This window comes from Entelurus aequoreus, linkage group LG04, assembly GCF_033978785.1.
Source record: "Entelurus aequoreus isolate RoL-2023_Sb linkage group LG04, RoL_Eaeq_v1.1, whole genome shotgun sequence".
Classification (NCBI taxonomy): Eukaryota; Metazoa; Chordata; class Actinopteri; order Syngnathiformes; family Syngnathidae; genus Entelurus; species Entelurus aequoreus.
The window spans coordinates 25,771,077-25,793,543 of NC_084734.1; the positions used below are offsets into that span (position 1 = coordinate 25,771,077).

The 22,467-nt window shown below is 43.1% G+C and overlaps 1 protein-coding gene across 1 annotated transcript in view; it reads right to left on the minus strand.

The window, feature by feature from the left end:
- Window positions 1-22,244, minus strand: part of lama4 (laminin, alpha 4) — an 88,828-nt gene extending 66,584 nt beyond the window's left edge. Inside the window, exons 1-4 of the mRNA XM_062044442.1 lie at window positions 21,952-22,244; window positions 11,215-11,316; window positions 3,908-4,035; window positions 3,755-3,835 (exon numbers count right to left, since the gene is read on the minus strand). Of these exons, the coding sequence (XP_061900426.1) occupies window positions 3,755-3,835; window positions 3,908-4,035; window positions 11,215-11,316; window positions 21,952-22,056 (416 nt within the window). The 5' untranslated portion in view covers window positions 22,057-22,244. The remainder of the gene's footprint in view (window positions 1-3,754; window positions 3,836-3,907; window positions 4,036-11,214; window positions 11,317-21,951) is intronic.
- Between the last annotated feature and the right edge of the window lie 223 nt (window positions 22,245-22,467).

Here is a 22,467-nt window from a genome sequence, read left to right on the forward strand (position 1 = left end):
GTTTAAAAATGTAATGCAACAAAATACTGCCTGTGTCATTTCATGGAAACACCAATCATGGTTCATTCTATTTTTTTTTTCTCATACGGTATTATCCAAGTCGACCACTGCCTGAAAAATATTGAGATTTTTTTTCCCTTGTTGATGTGGGAAACGGTTAAAAGGAAAATATGTTGACTGCTTTATATTGAAGTGTTATTTCACTGACTAGGACATTCAAACTAACAGGGGTCTTCTGTAACAACATTGCTTACGCACAAAACCTGGCGTTTGCCCCTTTTTCGCAGCGAAGATGAGATATATCAAGAGTGAACTTGATATGCAAAACGCCAACTTGGCGACACACAGAGGTGATCATTCAGGCTTTGCCAACATTTGATTTCAACAATTTAAAATATTGAACCAAGGACACAAAATCGACTCTTTTCGCCAATGCATGTGATGCTTCATATTCATATTTGTGAGGATGTCTATTAAAGGCCTACTGAAACCCACTACTACCGACCACGCAGTCTGATAGTTTATATATCAATGATGAAATCTTAACATTGCAACACATGCCAATATGGCCGGGTTAACTTATAAGGTGCAATTTTAAATTTCTCGGGAAACTTCCGGCTGAAAACGTCCAGGTATGATGACGTTTGCGCGTGACGTCAATGGTTGAAGCGAAAGTATTGGTACACTATTGTATCTCAATACAAACAGCTCTGTTTTCATCGCAAAATTCCACAGTATTCTGGACATCTGTGTTGGTGAATCTTTTGCAATTTGTTTAATGAACAATGGAGACTGCAAAGAAGAAAGCTGTAGGTGGGATCGGTGTATTAGCGGCTGGCTGCAGCAACACAACCAGGAGGACTTTGAGTTGGATAGCAGACGCGCCATCCGACGCTAGCCGCCGACCGCATCGATGATCGGGTGAAGTCCTTCGTCGCGCCGTCAATCGCTGGAACGCAGGTGAGCACGGGTGTTGATGAGCAGATGAGAGCTGGCGTAGGTGGAGAGCTAATGTTTTTAGCATAGCTCTGTCGAGGTCCCGTAGCTAAGTTAGCTTCAATGGCGTTGTTAGCAACAGCATTGCTTGGCTTCGCCAGGCGGTACAGCCTTAACCGTGTGGTTACAGGTCCAGAGTTTGGTAGTATTGTTGATCTTCTGTCTATCCTTCCAGTCAGGGGCTTATTTCGTCTGTTTCTATATGCAGTTAAGCACAATGCTATCACGTTAGCTCCGTAGCTAAAGTACTTCGCCGATGTATTGTCGTGGAGATAAAAGTCACTGTGAATGTCCATTTCGCGTTCTCGACTCTCATTTTCAAGAGGATATAGTATCCGAGGTGGTTTAAAATACAAATCCGTGATCCACAATAGAAAAAGGACAAAGTGTGGAATCCAATGAGCCCTTGTACCTAAGTTACGGTCAGAGCGAAAAAAGATATGTCCTGCACTGCACTCTAATCCTTCACTCTCACGTTCCTCATCCACGAATCTTTCATCCTCGCTCAAATTAATGGGGTAATCGTCGCTTTCTCGGTCCGAATCGCTCTCGCTGCTGGTGTAAACAATGGGGAAATGTGAGGAGCCCTTCAACCTGCGACGTCACGCTACTTCCGGTACAGGCAAGGCTTTTTTTATCAGCGACCAAAAGTTGCGAACTTTATCGTCGATGTTCTCAACTAAATCCTTTCAGCAAAAATATGGCAATATCGTGAAATGATCAAGTATGACACATAGAATGGATCTGCTATCCCAGTTTAAATAAGAACATTTCATTTCAGTAGGCCTTTAATTAATCTAGGCCAGGGGTCGGCAACCCAAAATGTTGAAAGAGCCACATTGGACCAAAAATAAAAAATAAAAATCTGTCTGGAGCCGCAAAAAATTAAAAACCTTGTATAAGTCTTATAATGAAGGCAAAACATGATGTAAGTGTCTATATTAGCTATATTAGCCAACTACCAAAGGCTGACGCAAATCTTTGTTGACAGAAATGTAGTATTTACATTTTTATTCTACACATTTTTGCAACATTGGAAATCATTAGTAAAATGGAGGATTCTCACAGGATGAGTTAACTCCTGGAAATTACTGGCTCAGAATGACCAAAGGTATAGATGTGTGTGTCCAAGTTAAAGGAAACGGCAGGCTGTCTTCTTCTAATGGATTCATTACAATCTTTGCAAGCAGGGTAACGTTTGCTGTGGTCTGGAACAACATGACACACAAACAACTATCTGAAATGCAGCCAATATTACATAGAGATAATGTGTCATGAGACATGCGAATACAAATTAAATACACAGAGGACATAAGTAAAGGACATTAAATGAGCTCAAATATACCTACAAATGATTCATAATGATGCAATATGTACATACAGCTAGCCAAAGTAGCATGTTAGCATCTATTAGCTTGCAGTCATGGATTGACTAAATATGCCTGACAAACACTCCAGCAAATCAATAACATCAACAAAGCTCACCTTTGTGCAGTCACGCACAGCATAAAAGTTTTGGTGTACAAAATGAGACAAAGGAGTGGCATAAAACACATCTTTCTGTGGCAGCATCGGAAAAAGTTGTACATGTAAACTAGGGCTGGGCGATTTAGTGATATACTCGATATATCGCGGGTTTGTCTCTGTGCGATATAGAAAATGACTAAATCGTGATATTCGAGTATACGTTCTCACGCAGTTGCTTTTAGCTGCGGGGCATTACTGCATGCGTTTGTCATTCTTTCCTGTCTCTCCTTCTCACAGAGACTTAAAACAAGCGCACCTTCTTACATATGTCACATACTGTCATGTGAGCAACGTCACATGCTCCCGCGGAGCAGACAGGTAGCGACATGGTAACGCTAGCTGTGATGCTAACAGCTAACGGTGTGGTTTGAGTGGTAATACGAGAGAAAGAAGGTGCGAATCTGGTAACAAATGGAGGAATGATTAATTCCCAAGAAAAACAGCACGGGGTCCATCGTCTGACGGTGGTTTGGCTTCAAGCGAGAATATGTCTTTACATGTCAACATCTCCGTTCGGTGCCACACCAACTACATGCCGAAGCAACTATTTCCACATCAACACCGCAGGACATATACTATTTGATATGCAGCTCATTTTTATGTGACACTTATTGAAATATCTTGTGTGTCATCATGCACAAAAGTGTTCTTTATTTGTTTTAAACTATTGTAGTGGTGTTCTGTACAAAAACTGCACTTTAATTTAGTGTTGTTTTGAAATGTCACCTTAGTGACATCATTCACAAAAGTGCACTTATAGCTTGTTTTAAAATGTCTCTGACAATCTTGCACTTTCTGTTTTGGAAATGACATGAATGTTTGTGCCACTGCTTAATAACTGTTTAATAAATACAGTTTTGCTAAATTGACTTAGTTGTGATTTCCCTCTCTGCATAAAAGTTTAAAATGAGCATATATTAATGCAGTATGAACAAGAATGTTTTAATGTAGACACATAGAATCATCATACTGCTGTGATTATATGTATCAAGTGTTCATTCAAGGCTAAGGCAAAATATCGAGATATATATCGTGTATCGCGATATGGCCTACAAATATTGAGATATTAAAAAAAGGCCATATCGCCCAGCCCTAATGTAAACAAACTACGATTAGTTCAAGGATCGCTGAAATTAGTAGGACAAAACGGTGCTTGCCAAATACTCTCATCACTGAAGCATGTATAATATAAACAGTGGGATTTCTAACAATTAGAAATCTAACAATTCACCTCTCACAGATGTGTCCAGCATAGCCCTCTTTGCATTTGCACCGTTGAACGTCACCACGTCTGTTACAATGCACTGCGAAACTGGCGAAACAAAAGAGAGATTTTACATTTTGCGTAACTTTCTGGTTGAAGAAGAAGAACAGACAGGCATACTTGTTTGAGGGCACAGAGAGAGGGCAGGCGCAGGGTTGGCAGCTATGGCGTCCAGCCGGACTCTGTGCCAGCAAGTAGCCGTCTTCACACATTTCACAGAAATCACCAGTACTGTGATCTTTGCAATTCTGAATGAGAGAAAGGTCATTAAATTAGCATTATTCACAGCTAAAATCAAAATGCGTCTTGATGAACTGCATCACATTAGCAATTCTAAGTAAAAATAAGACATGTAGGTTTCCTTTGAAACTGTGTGATCTGTGTTCTTCAGACAGAGATCCATCCTTTTTCTACCGCTTGTCCCTCTCGAGGTCGCGGGGGTGCTGGAGCCTATCCCAGCTGCAGTCAGGCGGAAGGCGGGGTACACCCTGGACAAGTCGCCACCTCATCGCAGGGCCAACACAGATAGACAACATTCACATTCACACACTAGGATCAATTTAATGTTGCCAATCAACCTATCCCCAGGTGTATGTCTTTGGAGGTGGGAGAAAGCCGGAGTACTCGGAGAGAACCCACGAGGTCAAGCTATGATTTTCAGGCTTTAAACAGGCCTGGGCAATTATTTTGACTCGGAGGCCAAATTTAGAGGAAAAATGTGTCTGGGGGCCCGTATATCTATTTTTAGGAACACTAATACAAAACCTCACAATAATGTCTGACTGAATGCTAAAAACGTTATGATAGACTGCCTTAAAAAACAGAATGGAATTTAAAAATTTTTTACTGAATGAGACACCCAGAATGTACATGCAAATAAAGAATGTGGGATTTACAATATTAACTATGAACGATAAAACACTGATTATTGACAACATATGAACGTCACAACCCCTCTCAATCGACGTATTTTACAATCAAGCGAAACACAACAAAAATGCAACAAAGACAGCGAAATATGAACGCAAAAGAAAAAAAAAACACCTACAATCTGATATATCACTAAGCTTTAGAACTTTGTTGTAAAAATCTTCTTCCGCGTCTGTCCCTGACACTAGCATTTCAGTTTGGCCGCTCTGGAAACAAACCACGACCACACTGCTTGGTGCTTCGTCTGAGCTGCTGTGACCTAGATTACCATAGTAACTAGTATATCATGCAAAAGCGCAGATTCCAACCACTGAAATACTTTGTATAGTTCAAGACTTACGGTCATTTGAAAACATAACTGCACATCATAATGGCAGCTACACTTTCCATCTTAAAGATCTAAACAAATGATTTGGGAATGTCCGGTGGGCCAGATTGAAAAGCTTAACTGGCCGCATGCGGCCCTCGGTGTTATGGAACACGCGCTGTCTGCCTCTTCCTCCGCTGCGGCAGCACCTCGAGACTCCGCTGCGAGCCAAGCAGGACACGCCACCGCGCTCGTTGCGCAGACCGCGCCCACGCGCTGACACAGCTGGAGACAATCCTCTATCGACACACCTGGGACTAATGAGAGGCAGCGGGATAAAGAGACTCGTCGCTGACTTCTCGTCGCCAGAACGTCGCACTATGTTCAGTAAGCTCTCACGTATCTGGCTCCCCTCATGTGCTTTCTCTTGTGCTCATTTTTGTCCTTCTCATGCCTAGCCCTGATCTTGTTTTTTTCATCTCCTGTTCCCACAGCCTCCGTGTCCCTGTCATTGCCTTTGTGCTTCCACTGTGAAGTTCCCCCAGACTCTGATTGCCTTCCCTGATCTTTGACCCCCACGCTCGGATTTGGACCACTGATGCCTCTCTCCTGCCAAACGGACCTTGCTCGGATCACGAACCCCTTTTGGATCTTCCCCTCTGGACTTGGATGCTGACACCACCAACACGCACCTTCAACAAACCCTTGGTAAATTCACATTGTGTTAATTTCCACACATAGTATCCCACACACACACACATAGTAGCATACACACCCCACGTATACATTAAAAGCTCTAAATAAACCTGTTGAGCTATACCTCCTGTGGTTGTGCCGTCTCCTTCCCCCTTGTCGACACATAACAGTACGTTCTGGTCAAGATGGAACCAGACGGTGCCCCAGGATCTCAGTCCACCCCCCGTTCTCGAGTAGCCCCTACAACTGACTTTTCTTCCGTTCAAACTGTCCTCCAACAGCATCAGGCTCGCTTCTCAACTATTGAGGACAAATTGGACGTCGCCTTCGCTAGCATTCTGGCTAGGTTGGAAACTCTCGAACCCCGTCAGGTGACACCCCCCACACCGGCCCTGGGAGCTTATACAACACCCACAATCGGAGCACAGTCTCCACTCCGAGAACCCAAGATAGCCAGCCCTAGAGTTTTCGAGGGGGATTTTGAACTTTGTCGAGGCTTCTTGGTGCAATGTGAGTTAATTTTTCAAAATCAACCTTCCCGGTATGCAAATGACGGTGCCAAAATTGCATTCATGTTTTCCCTACTCTCGGGTCCCGCATTAAAGTGGGCCACGGCAGCCCTTAGCAAGACATTAGGTCTTAAGACTGATTATGCGGCTTTCCGAAGAGAGTTTCGGGCTGTTTTTGACCATCCTACCGACGGGGGAGACTCCGCCTCCAAACTTCACTCCCTTCGACAGGGCCGTCGCTCCGTGGCTACTTACACCTTGGAGTTCCGCACCCTGGCTGCAGATAGTGGATGGGATGACACGGCTCTACAGAGCGCTTACAGGAGAGGTCTGAGTGAGACCATTAAGGACGGCTTGCTTCGGGATAGGCCGTCCTCTTGTCGTGAGCTCATCGAACTGGCATTGCTCTTCGACCAAAGACTGGCGGAAAGAGAGGCGGAGAGGGAGTATGCCTCGACTGGTTCCGTGTCGACAACATCCGCTCAACCTCCCAGCCAACATCCCATGAGACAGACAGGTACCGCTACTTCTTATTCGGTCACACCCTCCGAACCTATGCAGATCGGTAGATCTCGTCTTACTTTTGAGGAGCGGGAGCGTAGATTTCAATGTCGTCTGTGTCTCTACTGCGGTCGGGCTGACCACATAATTCGCAATTGCCCTTCACGGCCAAAAGATCAGGCTCACCAGTCAAGGGGCTCCTGGTGAGCCATACCACCCTCCCTTCTACACATAAAGGAGGTAGCCCTGGAATTTTGTTCCCCGCTACATTAACATGGGAGGCTAATACAATATCGGTGGGGGCTTATTTGGACTCCGGAGCTGATGAAAGTTTCATCGATCTGGAGTACGCCCGACAAGTAGGAATTCCTCTAGTTCCACTCGAGACTTTCATCTCCGCCCAGGCTCTCGATGGACATCCTTTGGGCCCTATCAAGCATCGCACAGGGGCCCTTTCATTAACTCTTTCGGGCAACCACACGGAACCATCCATCTCTGGGTACTGGACGCCCCAATGGCCCCTCTCGTTCTCGGCCGCTCTTGGTTGAGTCAACACGACCCCCATATTTCTTGGTCAACTGGAAAAATCCTGGCCTGGAGCAACCAATGTCACGCACACTGTCTCAGATCCGCAGTGATCCCTCCTAGTAATCCTAGACCCATCTCACCCCCAGTGGACCTCTCCAGAGTCCCTAGGTTCTACCATGACCTAGCCACAGTTTTTAGCAAGGAGCAAGCTCTGTCTCTACCGCCCCACAGACCTTACGACTGCGCTATCGATCTCATCCCCAACGCAATCCTGCCTTCCAGTCGTCTGTACAACTTGTCTCTCCCGGAGAAGCAGGCCACGAGGGACTACATTTCTGAATCTCTCGCCTCCGGTATCATCACACCGTCCAAATCACCTGTGGCAGCTGGGTTTTTTTTCGTCAGAAAGAAGGATGTCTCCCTCAGACCCTGCATAGACTACCGGCAACTTAACTGTATCACCATTAAAAATAAATATCCTCTACCCCTCCTGAACTCTTCCTTCGACCCTCTCGGCCCCGCCACCATTTTTACTAAATTGGACTTACAAAATGCTTACCATTTGGTACGCATCAGGGAGGGGGATGAATGGAAAACGGCGTTTAATACGCATTTAGGCCACTTTGAATACCGGGTCATGCCTTTTGGTCTGACTAATGCCCCAGCTGTTTTCCAGGCCCTCGTCAACGACATCCTCAGGGACATGATCGACCGTTTTGTTGTTGTCTACCTTGATGATATTCTCATTTTTTCTAAGAGTCACCAGGAACACCAGCATCACGTCCGTCTTGTCCTGCAGCGCCTACTTGAGAACCGTCTCTTCATCAAGGCGGAAAAATGTGAGTTCCACACCTCTTCCGTTGATTTTCTGGGTTTTGTGATTGAGAAGGGTCATATCAAGGCTGACCCCAAGAAGGTGAAGGCGGTGGTGGAGTGGCCCCAACCCACTACTCGGACGGAGGTTCAACGTTTCCTGGGATTTGCGGGGTTCTACAGACGCTTTATTAAGGACTTCAGCAAGCTGGCCGCACCTCTTCATACCCTCACTTCAACCGAGATGCCGTTTCAATGGAACCAAGAAGCCGGGATGGCATTCTGGTGCCTCAAGAGGAGCTTCATCTCAGCTCCTATCCTCGTTCACCCGGATCCAGACTGTCCTTTTATTGTGGAGGTGGACGCATCCGACTCTGGGATTGGAGCAGTACTGTCCCAACGCTCCAAACAGGACAATAATATCCACCCATGTGCGTTTTACTCCAGGCGTTTATTCCCCGCCGAACGAAATTATGATGCAGGAAATCGAGAGTTGCTGGCAGTCCACGATGCCCTGACAGAGTGGAGACATTGGCTCGAGGGGGCCAAACACCAGTTTCAGGTACTTATGGACCACCGCAACCTTCTGCATGTCCGGTCCGCCAGGAGACTCAATGACCGGCAGGCCCGATGGTCTCAATTTTTTAGTCGATTTGACTAAAAAATGTATTTGATTCTGTCTTTCAGGCCAGGCTTTCGCAACACTAAAGCTGATGCCTTGTCCCGACAGTTTTCCGAGGAGCCCACCTGCACCACACCTGTGGAAACTATCCTCCCTACCTCCAGAGTAATCGGTATGGTTTCCTGGGAGGTGGAAAGACTGGTTCAGGACGCTCTACAGAATAAACCCGGACCAGAGGGAGGACCTCCCAACAAACTTTTTGTTCCTCGAGAGCTTCGCCCTCGAGTCTTGGACGGGGGGCATGCCAACGTCTTCACCTGTCATCCCGGATTCCAGCGAACCCTCTCGTTCGTCCTCCGGCGGTTCTGGTGGCCATCCATGGCTATCGATACTCGTGAGTTCATCGCCGCTTGCAGTACCTGTTCTCGTAACAAATCCTCCCACAGACCGCCGGCGGGACTGCTTTGCCCTCTTCCTATTCCCTGTCGCCCATGGTCACACATCTCCCTGGACTTCATCACTGGTTTTTTCCCCTATCCCAAGGTAACACCACCATCCTCACTATTATCGATCGGTTTTCTAAAGCTGCACACTTTGTTCCATTACCCAAACTTCCCTCTGCTTCCGAGACAGTTGACCTCCTTACAGTCCATGTTGTTAAGCAGCATGGGATCCCGATGGACATTGTCTCGGATCGGGGGCCCCAGTTCACTTCCCGAGTTTGGCAGGCCTTTTGCAAAGGGATTGGGGCTACAGTCAGTCTCACTTCTGGCTACCACCCTCAGAGCAATGGTCAAGCGGAGAGAGCGAACCAGAGTTTGGAAACCATGTTGCGTTGTATTTCCGCCCGCCAACCCTCTTCTTGGAGCAAGTATCTGCCCTGGGTCGAATTTGCCTACAACTCCATGAAGAGTTCGGCTACGGGGTTGTCACCTTTTGAGTGTTCCCTCGGGTATCTTCCCCCTTTGTTTCCACAACAGGAGATCGAAACGGCAGTAGCATCTACTTGCAAACACATCAAGAGATGCCGTAAAATCTGGAAGACTGCCCGTGCTGCCCTTCTAAAGGCTTCCGAGAGGATGTGTCGCAGCGCCAATCGGCGACGCATTCCGGCACCCTCATACCTTCCGGGACAACAGGTGTTTCTACAGGCCAAAGACCTCCATCTACAAGTACCATCCCGCAAACTGGCACCCTGTTTTGTAGGACCTTTTTCGGTGGAGGCCATAGTTAATCCAGCAGCTGTTAGACTTTCTCTTCCCCCCTCAGTGAAGCGACATCCGGTAGTTCATGTCTCCCAGATTAAGCCTGTTTTAAGTTCGCCCCTGTCCTCCCCAGAACCCACCCCACCTCCACCTAGAATTCTGGATAACGGTGACCCGGTCTGGTCCGTCAAAGAGATCCTCTGTGTCCGTCGGCAAGGTAGGGGCCTGGTATATTTAGTTGATTGGGAGGGATATGGGCCAGAGGACAGGTCCTGGGTTCCTGCCTCCTACCTTGCTGACCCCTCTCTGCTGGAGGACTTCTACCGGGCCAACCCGGGAGCTCTCCGGCGCTCATCGGGAGCCTCGCATAAGAGGGTGGGCACTGTTATTGAACACGCGCTGTCTGCCTCTTCCTCCGCTGCGGCAGCACCTCGAGACTCCGCTGCGAGCCAAGCAGGACACGCCCCCGCGCTCGTTGCGCAGACCGCGCCCACGCGCCGACACAGCTGGAGACAATCCTCTATCGACACACCTGGGACTAATGAGAGGCAGCAGGATAAAGAGACTCGCCGCTGACTTCTCGTCGCCAGAACGTCGCCCTGTGTTCAGTAAGCTCTCACGTATCTGGCTCCCCTCATGTGCTTTCTCTTGTGCTCATTTTTGTCCTTCTCATGCCTAGCCCTGATCTTGTTTTTTTCCTCTCCTGTTCCCACAGCCTCCGTGTCCCTGTCATTGCCTTTGCGCTTCCACTGAAGTTCCCCCAGACTCTGATTGCCTTCCCTGATCTTTGACCCCCACGCTCGGATTTGGACCACTGACGCCTCTCTCCTGCCAAACGGACCTTGCTCGGATCACGAACCCCTTTTGGATCTTCCCCTCTGGACTTGGATGCTGACACCACCAACACGCACCTTCAACAAACCCTTGGTAAATTCACATTGTGTTAATTTCCACACATAGTATCACACACACACACACATAGTAGCATACACACCCCACGTATACATTAAAAGCTCTAAATAAACCTGTTGAGCTATACCTCCTGTGGTTGTGCCGTCTCCTTCCCCCTTGTCGACACATAACACTCGGGCCTTAATTTACCCAGATCTGCTCTAAATGAAACACTTTAATGTGGACTAGAAATGAAATATCCACATCAGATAACCACAAATGTGTTTTGCATAAAACTAATTTGACTCTGAAGTTTAACGGTCAAATTTAGCAAAAATAAACAATGAAATCAACAATATCCCCAAGAAAACACAAGTGCACCTTACTGTCACTGTGCAAACCCCTTTTTTGTAAGATAAACTTACCCTACAGATGCCAGTGATGTCCTCACAGTGAGTTGCATGGCCTTTGCAGTTACATGGCAAGCATTTGTTTTGCTCGCTGAGGAAAAATCCTTTCGCACAAACCTGTTGAGAGACCAACAACATACATTCATGTGTCAAACGAGCACTGACCAAATAATTGTGTCATGGCTGTTGCTTGCATTCTGTTAAGTTAAGTTAAAGTGTTGACAAAGAAATAACCTCTATTCAGACTTATTGCATGCTTTTCTATTTCAATTTCACATTTTATTTTGTAATACTATGTAGTTGGTATACTGCACTGTAATTTAAGCCAATACGTTTATTTATGCTTAATGCATTCTGCATTAAAACACTATTTTTTTCTTATCTTTTAATATACAGAAATATGCACAATGCAGCGGCCATGTTGATATTTTTCAAAACATGAAAGCAATTAGTACTATTTTGACTCAAACATACGTATTGTTTCCCTTGAAGACTGAAAAAGATAAATCATCTTATATTTAGGGCCCAGGGATTAACAACTTCTCCCCAGGTGAATTAAAGCTTTTCTTCCTTTCACTCACACACACCAAATAAATTACTTGGAGAGAGGCAGCTGCAACACAGAAAAGTGACCTTAAACTTGGTTAAGTTAGCAAACAATAGCGGAAAAGGTATAGAACCATTTTAAAGATAATGGTGGGTGATAAAGCAGCGTCATCAAACAACCGCTCATCAATGTATATGAAAATATAATGTGATGAACTAAATGTGATTGCAATTAAGCTAAAAAATATATATACTGTATATGATCATTTATTCTTTTTTACATCTTTGATTTTAGCTGGTAAATCTACCATAAGACAAAATGTTTCACTAAAGTCTCAATTTCCAAACCGGTCGATTAGGGAAAGTTTGGAAGAAGGCAAGATTCTTTTATAAATATCTCCACCATGCTTCCGTGGCTCATCTTAAAATTTCGATACTTATGGGGATCCTAAATACACAAAAACAGGTACCAACATGTAAGAAATGTTGTTTTTGCATAATAGGATCCCTTTAAGTCGATAGTGAGGTGTGTGGTGTCCACATAGACGCAAGTCTTTGATGCTTACTTGCCCTTTACTGTAAAGGTTTGCCCTATCTGGAATTGTTACATATTAATAATAATAATAATAATACCTGGGATTTATATAGCGCTTTTCTAAGTACCCAAAGTTGCTTTACATGTTAAAAACCCATCATTCATTCACACCTGGTGGTGGTAAGCTACTTTCGCAGCCACAGCTGCCCTGGGGTAGACTGACGGAAGCGTGGCTGCCAATTTGCGCCTACGGCCCCTCCGACCACCACCTATCATTCATTCATCATTCATTCACCGGTGTGAGCGGCACCGGGGGCAAGGGTGAAGTGTCCTGCCCAAGGACACAACGGCATGGTAAGAGGCGGGGAGCGAACCTGCAACCCTCAGGTTTCTGACACGGGCGCTCTACCCACTACGCCATGCCGCCTATTGATCTATAAATTGAAACGACCATGCATGTATTTTGATCTAAGAAAAACTTTCATGCAGTTTATATGTCCAGTCCAAAATCCAAAAATTGTTTCAGTTTTTTTTACATTAACTCATCTAAACATGTAACCAATGGAATGTTTTTTCTCTCCAAAAAGCTGTCAAAAAGTAATAAACAAGTGAAAATATTTGAGAAAGATTGTCTGCCGTTGACCATTTAAGCCAACTAAAATGTTTGGGGTAGCTTAGACATTGGCTCTTTGACAACAGTTTGACGTGTGGAACAGCTGCGAGCTTATACACAGTGGAGAATGCATGGGAAGGGGGTTGAAGCATAAGTAATGCAGCAGATGGCCAAGAGGTAAAGGATGGATATCTTCCAACATGATCTAAATCCCAAGTATCCAACTCATCATTTATTGGGTAACTGTTGGTAATGGAAAAGTCTCATTGGAAATTTTATAGCAACAAATAAGATGAGGTCAAGAATGAAGAAGGGATCCAGAAGGCAGTGGTGTTTGTTATCATCTATTGAATAGTCACATGCTTAAGGTGAGTACTCTCCGTCCTACGTATGTGCATCAACATTTTGGATGTTCAGAAATATAAAATATTAGAAATATTGTCTATTCAGATATTTATTTTTGTAATTGTAATGCTGCTGGATGACTTATGGGGCTGATTACAATTTGATAAAACACAATTTTGCAAACTAGTGTGGTTTTATCAAAAATACTTAACACCATTCACAAAATACCTCCTATAGCCTACAAAATGAAGCACTGCAACCAAAACTGCATATAAAATTGTCAAATTCCCCTCCAGGGTTTCTCATTGTCATCCCATTGGGTTTAATTTTTTCTTGCCCTGATGTGGGATCTGAGCCGAGGATGTTGTTGTGGCTTGTGCAGCCCTTTGAGACACTTGTGATTTAGGGCTATATAAGTAAACTTTGATTGATTGATTGATTGATATTGTTGTGTCTTAAGCAAATAACTGTGTTCAGTTCATTTAAAAAGTGCCGATTTGAATTGCAAAATGTGTGTAAAGTAGAAAATGTGTTGGACTTTTGGAGATTTGAGAAGTGGTTTGGCTCTCTGTGTGTCAGTTAAAATAATTGTGCTACGGATGTCATTTTTGTGTGTTAGCAATTGGGAAAAACTATAAGATTAATTCAATAGATGCGTTTTTATGTATATATTTTTTATGTAGTTAGCTTTTTTTTAGTTTAGGAAATATATTACTATATCTCCTACGTGAAAATAAGTCTTTCATTGTGCATTTTCTTGTGTTTGAGTCATTCCAGACGCACTAAAAATGTCAATAAGTGTCAATGTGCATATGTTTCTGTTGTCTAGATTGCGATTCAGAAAAGGTGTTACAGATTATAGACGTGTGCTGTTGGCTCAACACATCGCACACAGGTAGGACTCGGAGCATGATAACATGAATGTGTGAAACATGATCAAGTGTCTCTATGGTAAAAGCATCGTATGCACGCAAAATCCTAATTTAAATAAAGCGGTCTGCACCACTTTTCAATTGCACACGCAATCTTAGTAGATCACACACAACACACCCACTGGTAATACACACTATTTTTTTTTTTTGCACATGCTGTTAAGTATGTTTTATTTGAATCTTAGTAAATCAGGCCAATGTCACGGGTGCACATTACCTCGATCGCGAGCTACCGGTGGATCGTGGAGGGTGTGTCAGTCAATCGCCAGCCAGGCATTAAAACAATAGACCTAAAAATTAGTGATAATCAATCTTCACCAAGAAGTCACTTTCGTCACTTGATTAACATTCACGGCACGCGAGGGTCTTGTGAGATGATGCTGGCTGCTGCAAGCTCATTATTAAGAAAAAATTACAGACAGGAAGGCGAGAAACACTTTTTATTCCAACAGACTCTCACGCCATCAAAACTCTAAAGACCGACTGCACAGTTCCTGTCTTCACAATAAAAGCGCTGCTTCATCCTGCCTGCGCTAAAATAAGAGTCTCAGAAAGCTGCCGTGCACAAGCTAGCAAGCTACGGAGTTTGTCGCCAATGTATTTCTTGTAAAGTGTTTTTAAAAACGAGTATGGAAGCTGGACAAATAGATGCCAAAAAACAACCACTTTCATGTGGTATTGGACAGAAAGGAGGACTTTTTTTCTCCTCCATTTGAAAATACGGACGTTATCAGCACTACTGTCTGATTCCAATCAATGCAAGTCATCAGAATCAGATAATACACAAACTTATATTCTTGTCTTCATGAAAGAAAGGAATCTTAATGTGCTAAACATGCTTGCATTATCATTAAACACCTTTAACTTGAAAACAAAAAAGTATCTTTCATAAATAAATAAATATAAATTATATATGTGAATGTGAGTGTGAATGTTGTCTGTCTATCTGTGTTGGCTCTGCGATGAGGTGGCGACTTGTCCAGGGTGTACCCCGCTTTCCGCCCGAATGCAGCTGAGATAGGCTCCAGACCCCCAGCGACCCCAAAAGGGACAAGCGGTAGAAAATGGATGGATATATGAAATATATGAATGAGGTAGATCCCCTCGTCTTGGTCAATTGAAAAGTAGCTCGCCTGCAGAAAAAGTGTGGGCACCCCTGTCCTACGTCATTTAACTAATTCTATGTTCCTCCCACCATGCTCACTATGGTGGACAACAAAGATGACGTTCAGCCAGTCATATAGTCTTCCGATTGTTCAAACTCTTTTTGCAGTCTGTATCTAATACTTTGGTATTTCCTGAAGCTGTGTGTGTTTGTTTGTGTGTGTGTGTGCGTGTGATACTGAGCTGGAAAAGTATCAAACACAAAAGCATGACTTGTTTCCACAAACGACTGCTCTTCCAAGTCAACACCCTCACAGGCCTCTGGGAGCCATGCCTTCTCACCACAGTGTCTGTTGAAATGTGACGCCTCTACAAAAGACAGCTTGCTCTTCAGAGAGTTGATAGAAAGATAACCTAAAGACTACAGTTTGGTTAATTTGTGCCAGGTGACATTGTGTGTACTGTATATCCAGAGTTAAAGCATTTCATCAATGAAAATTACGCATCTTGATAATTAAATCAAAATTTACCCAATTAATACTAGGGCAATGTCTGGTCCTTGTCATCTGTTGAATGGGGGTTAGACTCTGGACTTAGTCATGCAACTTCCTCTGAAGGTCTTGAAGAAGGGAAATATTTGAGGTCATGGGAAGGTCAATAACCGCACACAGCAAACTCGTGGGAGTGAGCCATTCTGCTCCGAGATGTTGGATACAACTAAACAGTGAATAAATCCTCTTGGGACACTGTGAGGAAGACATGTTTTCTATTTCCATGTTTGGAGACATACTACAAAACACAAAACCAGTAAAGTTGGCACGTTGTGTAAATCGTAAATAAAAACAGAATACAATGATTTGCAAATACTTTTTAATCTATATTCAATTGAATAGACTGCAAAGACAAGATACTTAACAATTGAACTGGAAAACTTTGTTATTTTTTGCAAATATTATCTCATTTGTAATTTGATGCCTCCAACATGTTTCAAAAAATCTGGCACAAGTTGCAAAAAAGACTGAGAAAGTTGAGAAATGCTCATCAAACACTTATTTGGAACATACCACAGGTGAACAGGCTAATTGGGAACAGGTGGGTGCCATGATTGGGTATAAAACAGCTTCCATGAAATGCTCAGTCATTAACAAAACAAGGATGGGGCGAGGGTCACCACTTTGTGAACAAATGAGTGAGCAAATTGTTGAACAGTTTGAGAACAACATTTCTGAACGAACTATTGCAAGGAATTTAGGGATATCACTATCTACGTTCCGTAATATCATCAAAAGATCTGGAGAAATCACTGCACGAAAGTGGCAAGGCCATGACCTTTGATCCCTCAGGCGGTACTGCATCAAAAACCGACATCAGTGTGTGAAGGATATCACCACATGGGTTCAGGAACACTTCAGAAAACCACTGTCAGTCAGTAACTACAGTTTGTCGTTACATCTGTAAGTGCAAGTTAAAACGCTACTTTTCAAAGCGAAAGTCATTTATCAACAACACCCAGAAACGCCGCCGGCTTCGCTGGGCCGAGATCATCTAAGATCTGTGCTTCAGAACTCTGCTGATGGGTCAAATGCTGCAATGTGACACTTTGTAACGCACGCTGCTTGGCTGGGTGAGAATTACATTGTGAAGGGTGCGAAGGCCATTTTACAACATGTGCTCAAGTGGTCAAATATGGTCACTTGCCCCATAAAGGGTTAAAGCGGTTGCCTGTTGGCTGCTCATTAATTCTGCGCAGCGTTGTGTGAAGAATCATAGCTCCGGTGAAGCATGGGACTTCCGTACGCCTCTGTACTGAAATGAGGGCTACGCACTGTTAAATCCCCACTGAATATACATTAATACAAATATGCTCACTGCAAAGCAAGCATGTCAGTAATTAGGGGTGCCCTGACCTGATATTGATATTGAAAACATGTATGGGATTGCATGTAAAATCCTAAATCTCTGATATAAGCGCTCCGATATAAGCAGTCCAGCAGCGCGGTTATCTTTCTGCCAATGGGCATATGCCCCCCCACCCCCATCGCCCCGGGACGGCTGAGTAGCGCGTATACAGCAGCAGCCGGCGTCCGTAACTCCCAATTCCTTTCCTCTGTTGCAAATTTTGTTGATTCTATGTAACTTGTTTATGTGTGCTATGGATATGAGTTTTTTTTCCATAGCCTCAGTCTGGACCCCCTCCCTGGAGTCCAGCCTTTGACTGAATATTTTTTTACTCTTCAACCCCCCCCCAACGTTTACCTGTTTCTCACCTTTTTTTTGTAAGGGGCGCCGGAAGTTGGCAGACCCATCAGCGATCTTTTTTCTGTCTCCCTGAAAATCTCAGTTTCCCCTCTGGGATTAATAAAGTACTTCTGATTCTGCTTCTGATTATGCAGAGCTCAACGGCCAGTGAACCTTCTAAATGAACCTTCTAATCTTTTTTTTGTGTTTTAATCAAGTCATTTACAAAAAACAAACATGGTAGGCTACAGGCAGCTACACAACAACTAAGCACACAATAGCACACAAGCTAGAGATACATAATAAGTGTCCTTAATTGAACAATATTGCAGTCTAAAACATCAGATTTGTCAACATAAAAAAGTATCAATAATGTATAGGTGCATATTGCTTACAGACCTAAAGTCTCCAAGGCAGAAGCTTATTAGAAAGTCCCCAGCAAGAAACATGTCCGTATCATTACTTACTGAGTAATGAGCCTAACTCAGTGATTTTTTTGTTGACATTAGTGTCGCCAAAAAACAATAAAAAATACTACGCCACTTCAAATTAAGTACATCCTAGTCTACAGGTGTCAAACTCAAGGCCCGCCACATCATTTAGAATGGCCTGTGAAAGCCTGGAAATAATATGCATCAATAAAGTAGTTTAAAACTTCCTTTCTTTTTTTATTTTGTCAGGGAAAAAATACATGTACTGCATGCAGTTGTATATCTTTTAAACTGTATATATCTAATAAAGCAACAGATATTTTATTATCATACGTTCAAAACATTTTTGGGGTAAAAACATATGTAAATGTCTACTTAGCCTTATGATTTCAAAGCAAGTTATCCATCAAATTGTACACTGTAAACATGACAATATATATATATTTTTAAAACAGTTCGGTCTTCAGAATCTTACCCTAAGAAAAAAACTGTGCTACCATATTTACATTTACAGTAATACACTGTGAAAACAGCAACCATGTTTTTTATGCAAAAAAACTAACAAAAAACTGGCAATCACTAGAATTTTACAGTAAAATAGAGTGTGACCATTCGACTGTAAATTTTATGGTATTTTTTTGACTGCAAAATCCACAGATTTTTTTTTTCTCACAGTGTATGTAAAATATATATTTACTAATCAAATGAATAGGTAATCGTGTGACAATATCATGTGGCCAATCCTTTTACATGTATGTTTGTTTTATTAATGTTACAAGCGGCCGGTCGTCTGAGGGCAGCTAAAACTGCAACGTGGCCCTCAATGAAAACAAGTTTGAGACCCCTGGCCTAGTCCATTACAGACAGTTAATAATAAATAGGTTAGTGTTTGACTAATTTCACTTGATCAAGCCTTTTCTAACATTCCACACTACCAAATAATACAAGTATGTATAATTTGTGCTGAATTGTTTGTTGACTCGTCTTTAGAAAAATATTTTGTTGTATTACCCGCTTAGTTTTTCCAAAAATAAAGTTTACTATAATCCAACAGATTATAGTAAACAGATAAATTGAGGCAGAAGACGTTTTCCAGTCAGCAGTGCACACATTCAGTGACACACAGGGGCTCTTCAAGCAGGCCATCCATCTTATTCACTCGTCTCTCCAACAAGGACATGGTAGGACGATAGTAGTAAGTCAATCAATCGAACGGTAAATGAAAATGAACTCAATAACTTTGCCGTCATCGATACATTGCTACATCTGTCTTTGTGTTTCTATTCCTCAGTTGCGAATTTCAAACTGGATACAAGAGGTCTTGTAAGGTCTGAAAGTGTGAAAAGTGTTGGCTCAATATAGCAAAATTAAACGGTTCTGGAGGCCCAAAGTTTGTCATGGCCTTGTGATTGGCCATTTCTCAGCTACTATGTAAGTTCTTGTTTAACTTCTTGGGTTGGAAAAATGTATTGTTTTGTAATACGACAAAAAACACAAGGAAAAGAGGTTCATACAAGATATACAAGTTGGGCATCCCCGCTCCATTTCTCTATCAGGTCGGGGTCCTAGCCCTGGAAAACGTTAATCCAACTATCTCTAGCAGGGATCAAGGGTTTCAAAAAAGTAGCTCATGTCAGTCTGTCTAATTTGGACGCATCTATTTGCGTCCTTTTTGGTTTACAAATGTTTACATTGCGCCAAATATGTCTCCCCTACGTCACATCCTGTTTACATCCTGTACACAATGGCGCGGCTATTTCGAAGAGCTTCGAAGCGAGCGGCACTTCGGACGAGTTTATTTAAACAATTTCTGTACCTTGCGCCGATCAGAGCTGTGTCTTGGATATCATTTTGTGTGATAAGAAACACTTTAAATGTGTCCAGACTCTCACAGTCTTGCTGTAAAGCTTCGGGTTGCTAGACAACCACTGAGCTAGCATTTTAGCTAGATAGCCTCCGGCTTGCAGCCCCTTTAATTAAATGATTTTATCAGCCAAGGATTCTGCAGCAAGTCTTTTAATCATGAGGAAAAAATGCCAAGCGGACCTTTATTACAGCAAAGGAAAAGGCACTACCGGGACACAAGCCGCTGAATCATCGCCTCACACTGCTTAGTTTGTGCTAGTGGGGACTACTTGAAGTTACTGCCTGTTTGTCACTCCAGAACACCCAGAGTGTTTAACAATGCCTCAAATATAAAGTTAAAGTTAAAGAACAAATGATTGTCACACACACACGAGGTGTGCTGAAATTATTCTCTGCATTTGACCCATCACCCTTGATCACCCCCTGGGAGGTGAGGGGAGCAGTGGGCAGCAGCGGTGGCCGCGCCCGGGAATCATTTTTGGTGATTTAACCCCCAATTCCAACCCTTGATTCTGAGTGCCAAGCAGGGAGGTAATGGGTCCCATTTTTATAGTCTTTGGTATGACTCGGCCGGGGTTTGAACTCACAACCCACCGATCTAGGTAAAACAGGTACATTTATTTTTGTTTTTTTGTTTTCGAGAGCACCAACAAGACTTGCGTGTGTGTGTGTGTGGTGTGTATGTGTGTGTTGTCATTTAGGCTTGCTGTAATGTTGTTGTGTTGTTTGGATAAAAAAGAGATTGTTGAGCCATAACACTCTTGTTATGTTGGTTTGATCCTAGGACTGGGTCGATAGTAGTAAGTCAATCAATCGAACGGTAAATGAAAATTAACTCAATAACTTTGCCCTCATCGATACATCGCTACATCTGTCTTTGTGTTTCTATTCCTCGGTTAAGGCTTTCAAACTGGATACAAGAGGTCTTGTAAAGTCTGAAAGTGTGAAAAGTGATGGCTCAAAATGGCAAAATAAAACGGTTCTGGAGGCCCAAAGTTTGGCATTCTTTGGTCACGGTAGTCCTTAATTGCGACACCATGTCATGGTAATGAGGAAGCTGAGCTTGTTTCATACACAACTCATTTATTTCAGCCATCTCCAGTTGAAAACACATGTTTAGAAAAGATTTTTAACACTGTTGTCTGGCGTTATCGACTCCTCTGCTTCAGTATGATACAAATTATTGTAGCAATGCTGTGCTCTTACGGCTTTGCCAAGTTAGCCACACGCACACCTTGGTCATGTTCTTTGACGATTTATTTAATTATTTCAATGAATATCATCCACTTCTCACCATTGTCCTTCACATTAATTTTTTTCGTTCCCAGCGTTAAAAAAACTAAGTTTTGTCTTTCTAAGCTATTAGCTAATGCTAGCGAGTAAGACCCTAGATGATTTGTTGTATTCTACGGGGTTCATTGTGACTTTCTTTACGCCATCTAGCGGGGGTGGAGGAAACATTTAATATAAATCAGTTGTGTAGGTTTTGCACAATCCTCTTAACTAACTTCAAAACCGACTTCAAGCTATCAAAGGGGAAAAAACTAAACTCTTACGGTTGGCAAAGGTGGCGACATTTTTTTAACAAAGCTTACACATGCCAACATTCGTGATATTCTGTAATAAAATAACATAATTTTCTTTAAAAAAACGGTTGTTTAACGGAAACTTGTGATAGAAAGGTAATCCAGCTTTTGTACAAAGCGTGCATCATTGCTTTGATTTCAGTGGATACAAAATGTAAATCGTCCATATGAAAAATGCACTAACAAGTTGTTGAAATGGGAAAACCAATGCCTGAAAAATCGGCAATAAAGAGTATTAACAAAAGCAAATGGCATGTTAAGCTGCTGTTTTCCTTTAGTCAGGGTGTGGCAAAAGGGGCATGGCAATGGTGAAAGCTCTAACCAGTGGCAACCATAATGACATACTCGCACTCAGATCTCAAATTAAACCATAAGAACAGTTCAGGCTAAGACAAAAGTAAACTTTGTGACAGCTAAACTGTCATAAACAATATAATTCAAATTTGCACCATTCATCCATCCTGCAAAAGCTATACTTATACATAGTATATGCCAATCCTAAAAGAGTGTGCTGACAAGGTCACTGTTCCAGCCAAAAATACACCAAAGGTCTTACTTTCAACAAGGTCTGGTGCTGTTCTCCAAGTCTGGCAGTAGACGATGAATAGGCAATCCCAGAGAGAATGCCTAAAAGGCAGATGTAAGGTAGAGATTTAGCCATATTTTTGTTGAGTGGAGTCCTCCCTATCCTTGTCTGTCCGTGCAGACAGGCAGTCTCTGGGCAGCTCCCTGTGCTCTGCTATGCCACTGCTCAGACGTACAGACTTGCCACTGTGCCGAGTTCTGGCCCAGGCTGTGTCGGACAAACATACGTGTGTGAACTTCCTCCCTTTCTCTCCCTTATTCCCTGCTCTGATTCTTCTCACTTGGTAGAACTGCCCTCCCCCACTCCCGAGAGAGCCAGTGTCTAAATCACATGCAGATGGAAAGCCTGGGAAGTGAAAGACCGGGAACGGGAAACTTTCTATTAAGCAAGAATCAGCATGATGGCAATTGTAATGCCAGAAATGTTGTCTTTTCAACTTGTATGATCAGATGTACCATTACCCTCCTCATGCTGAACCTTAATATT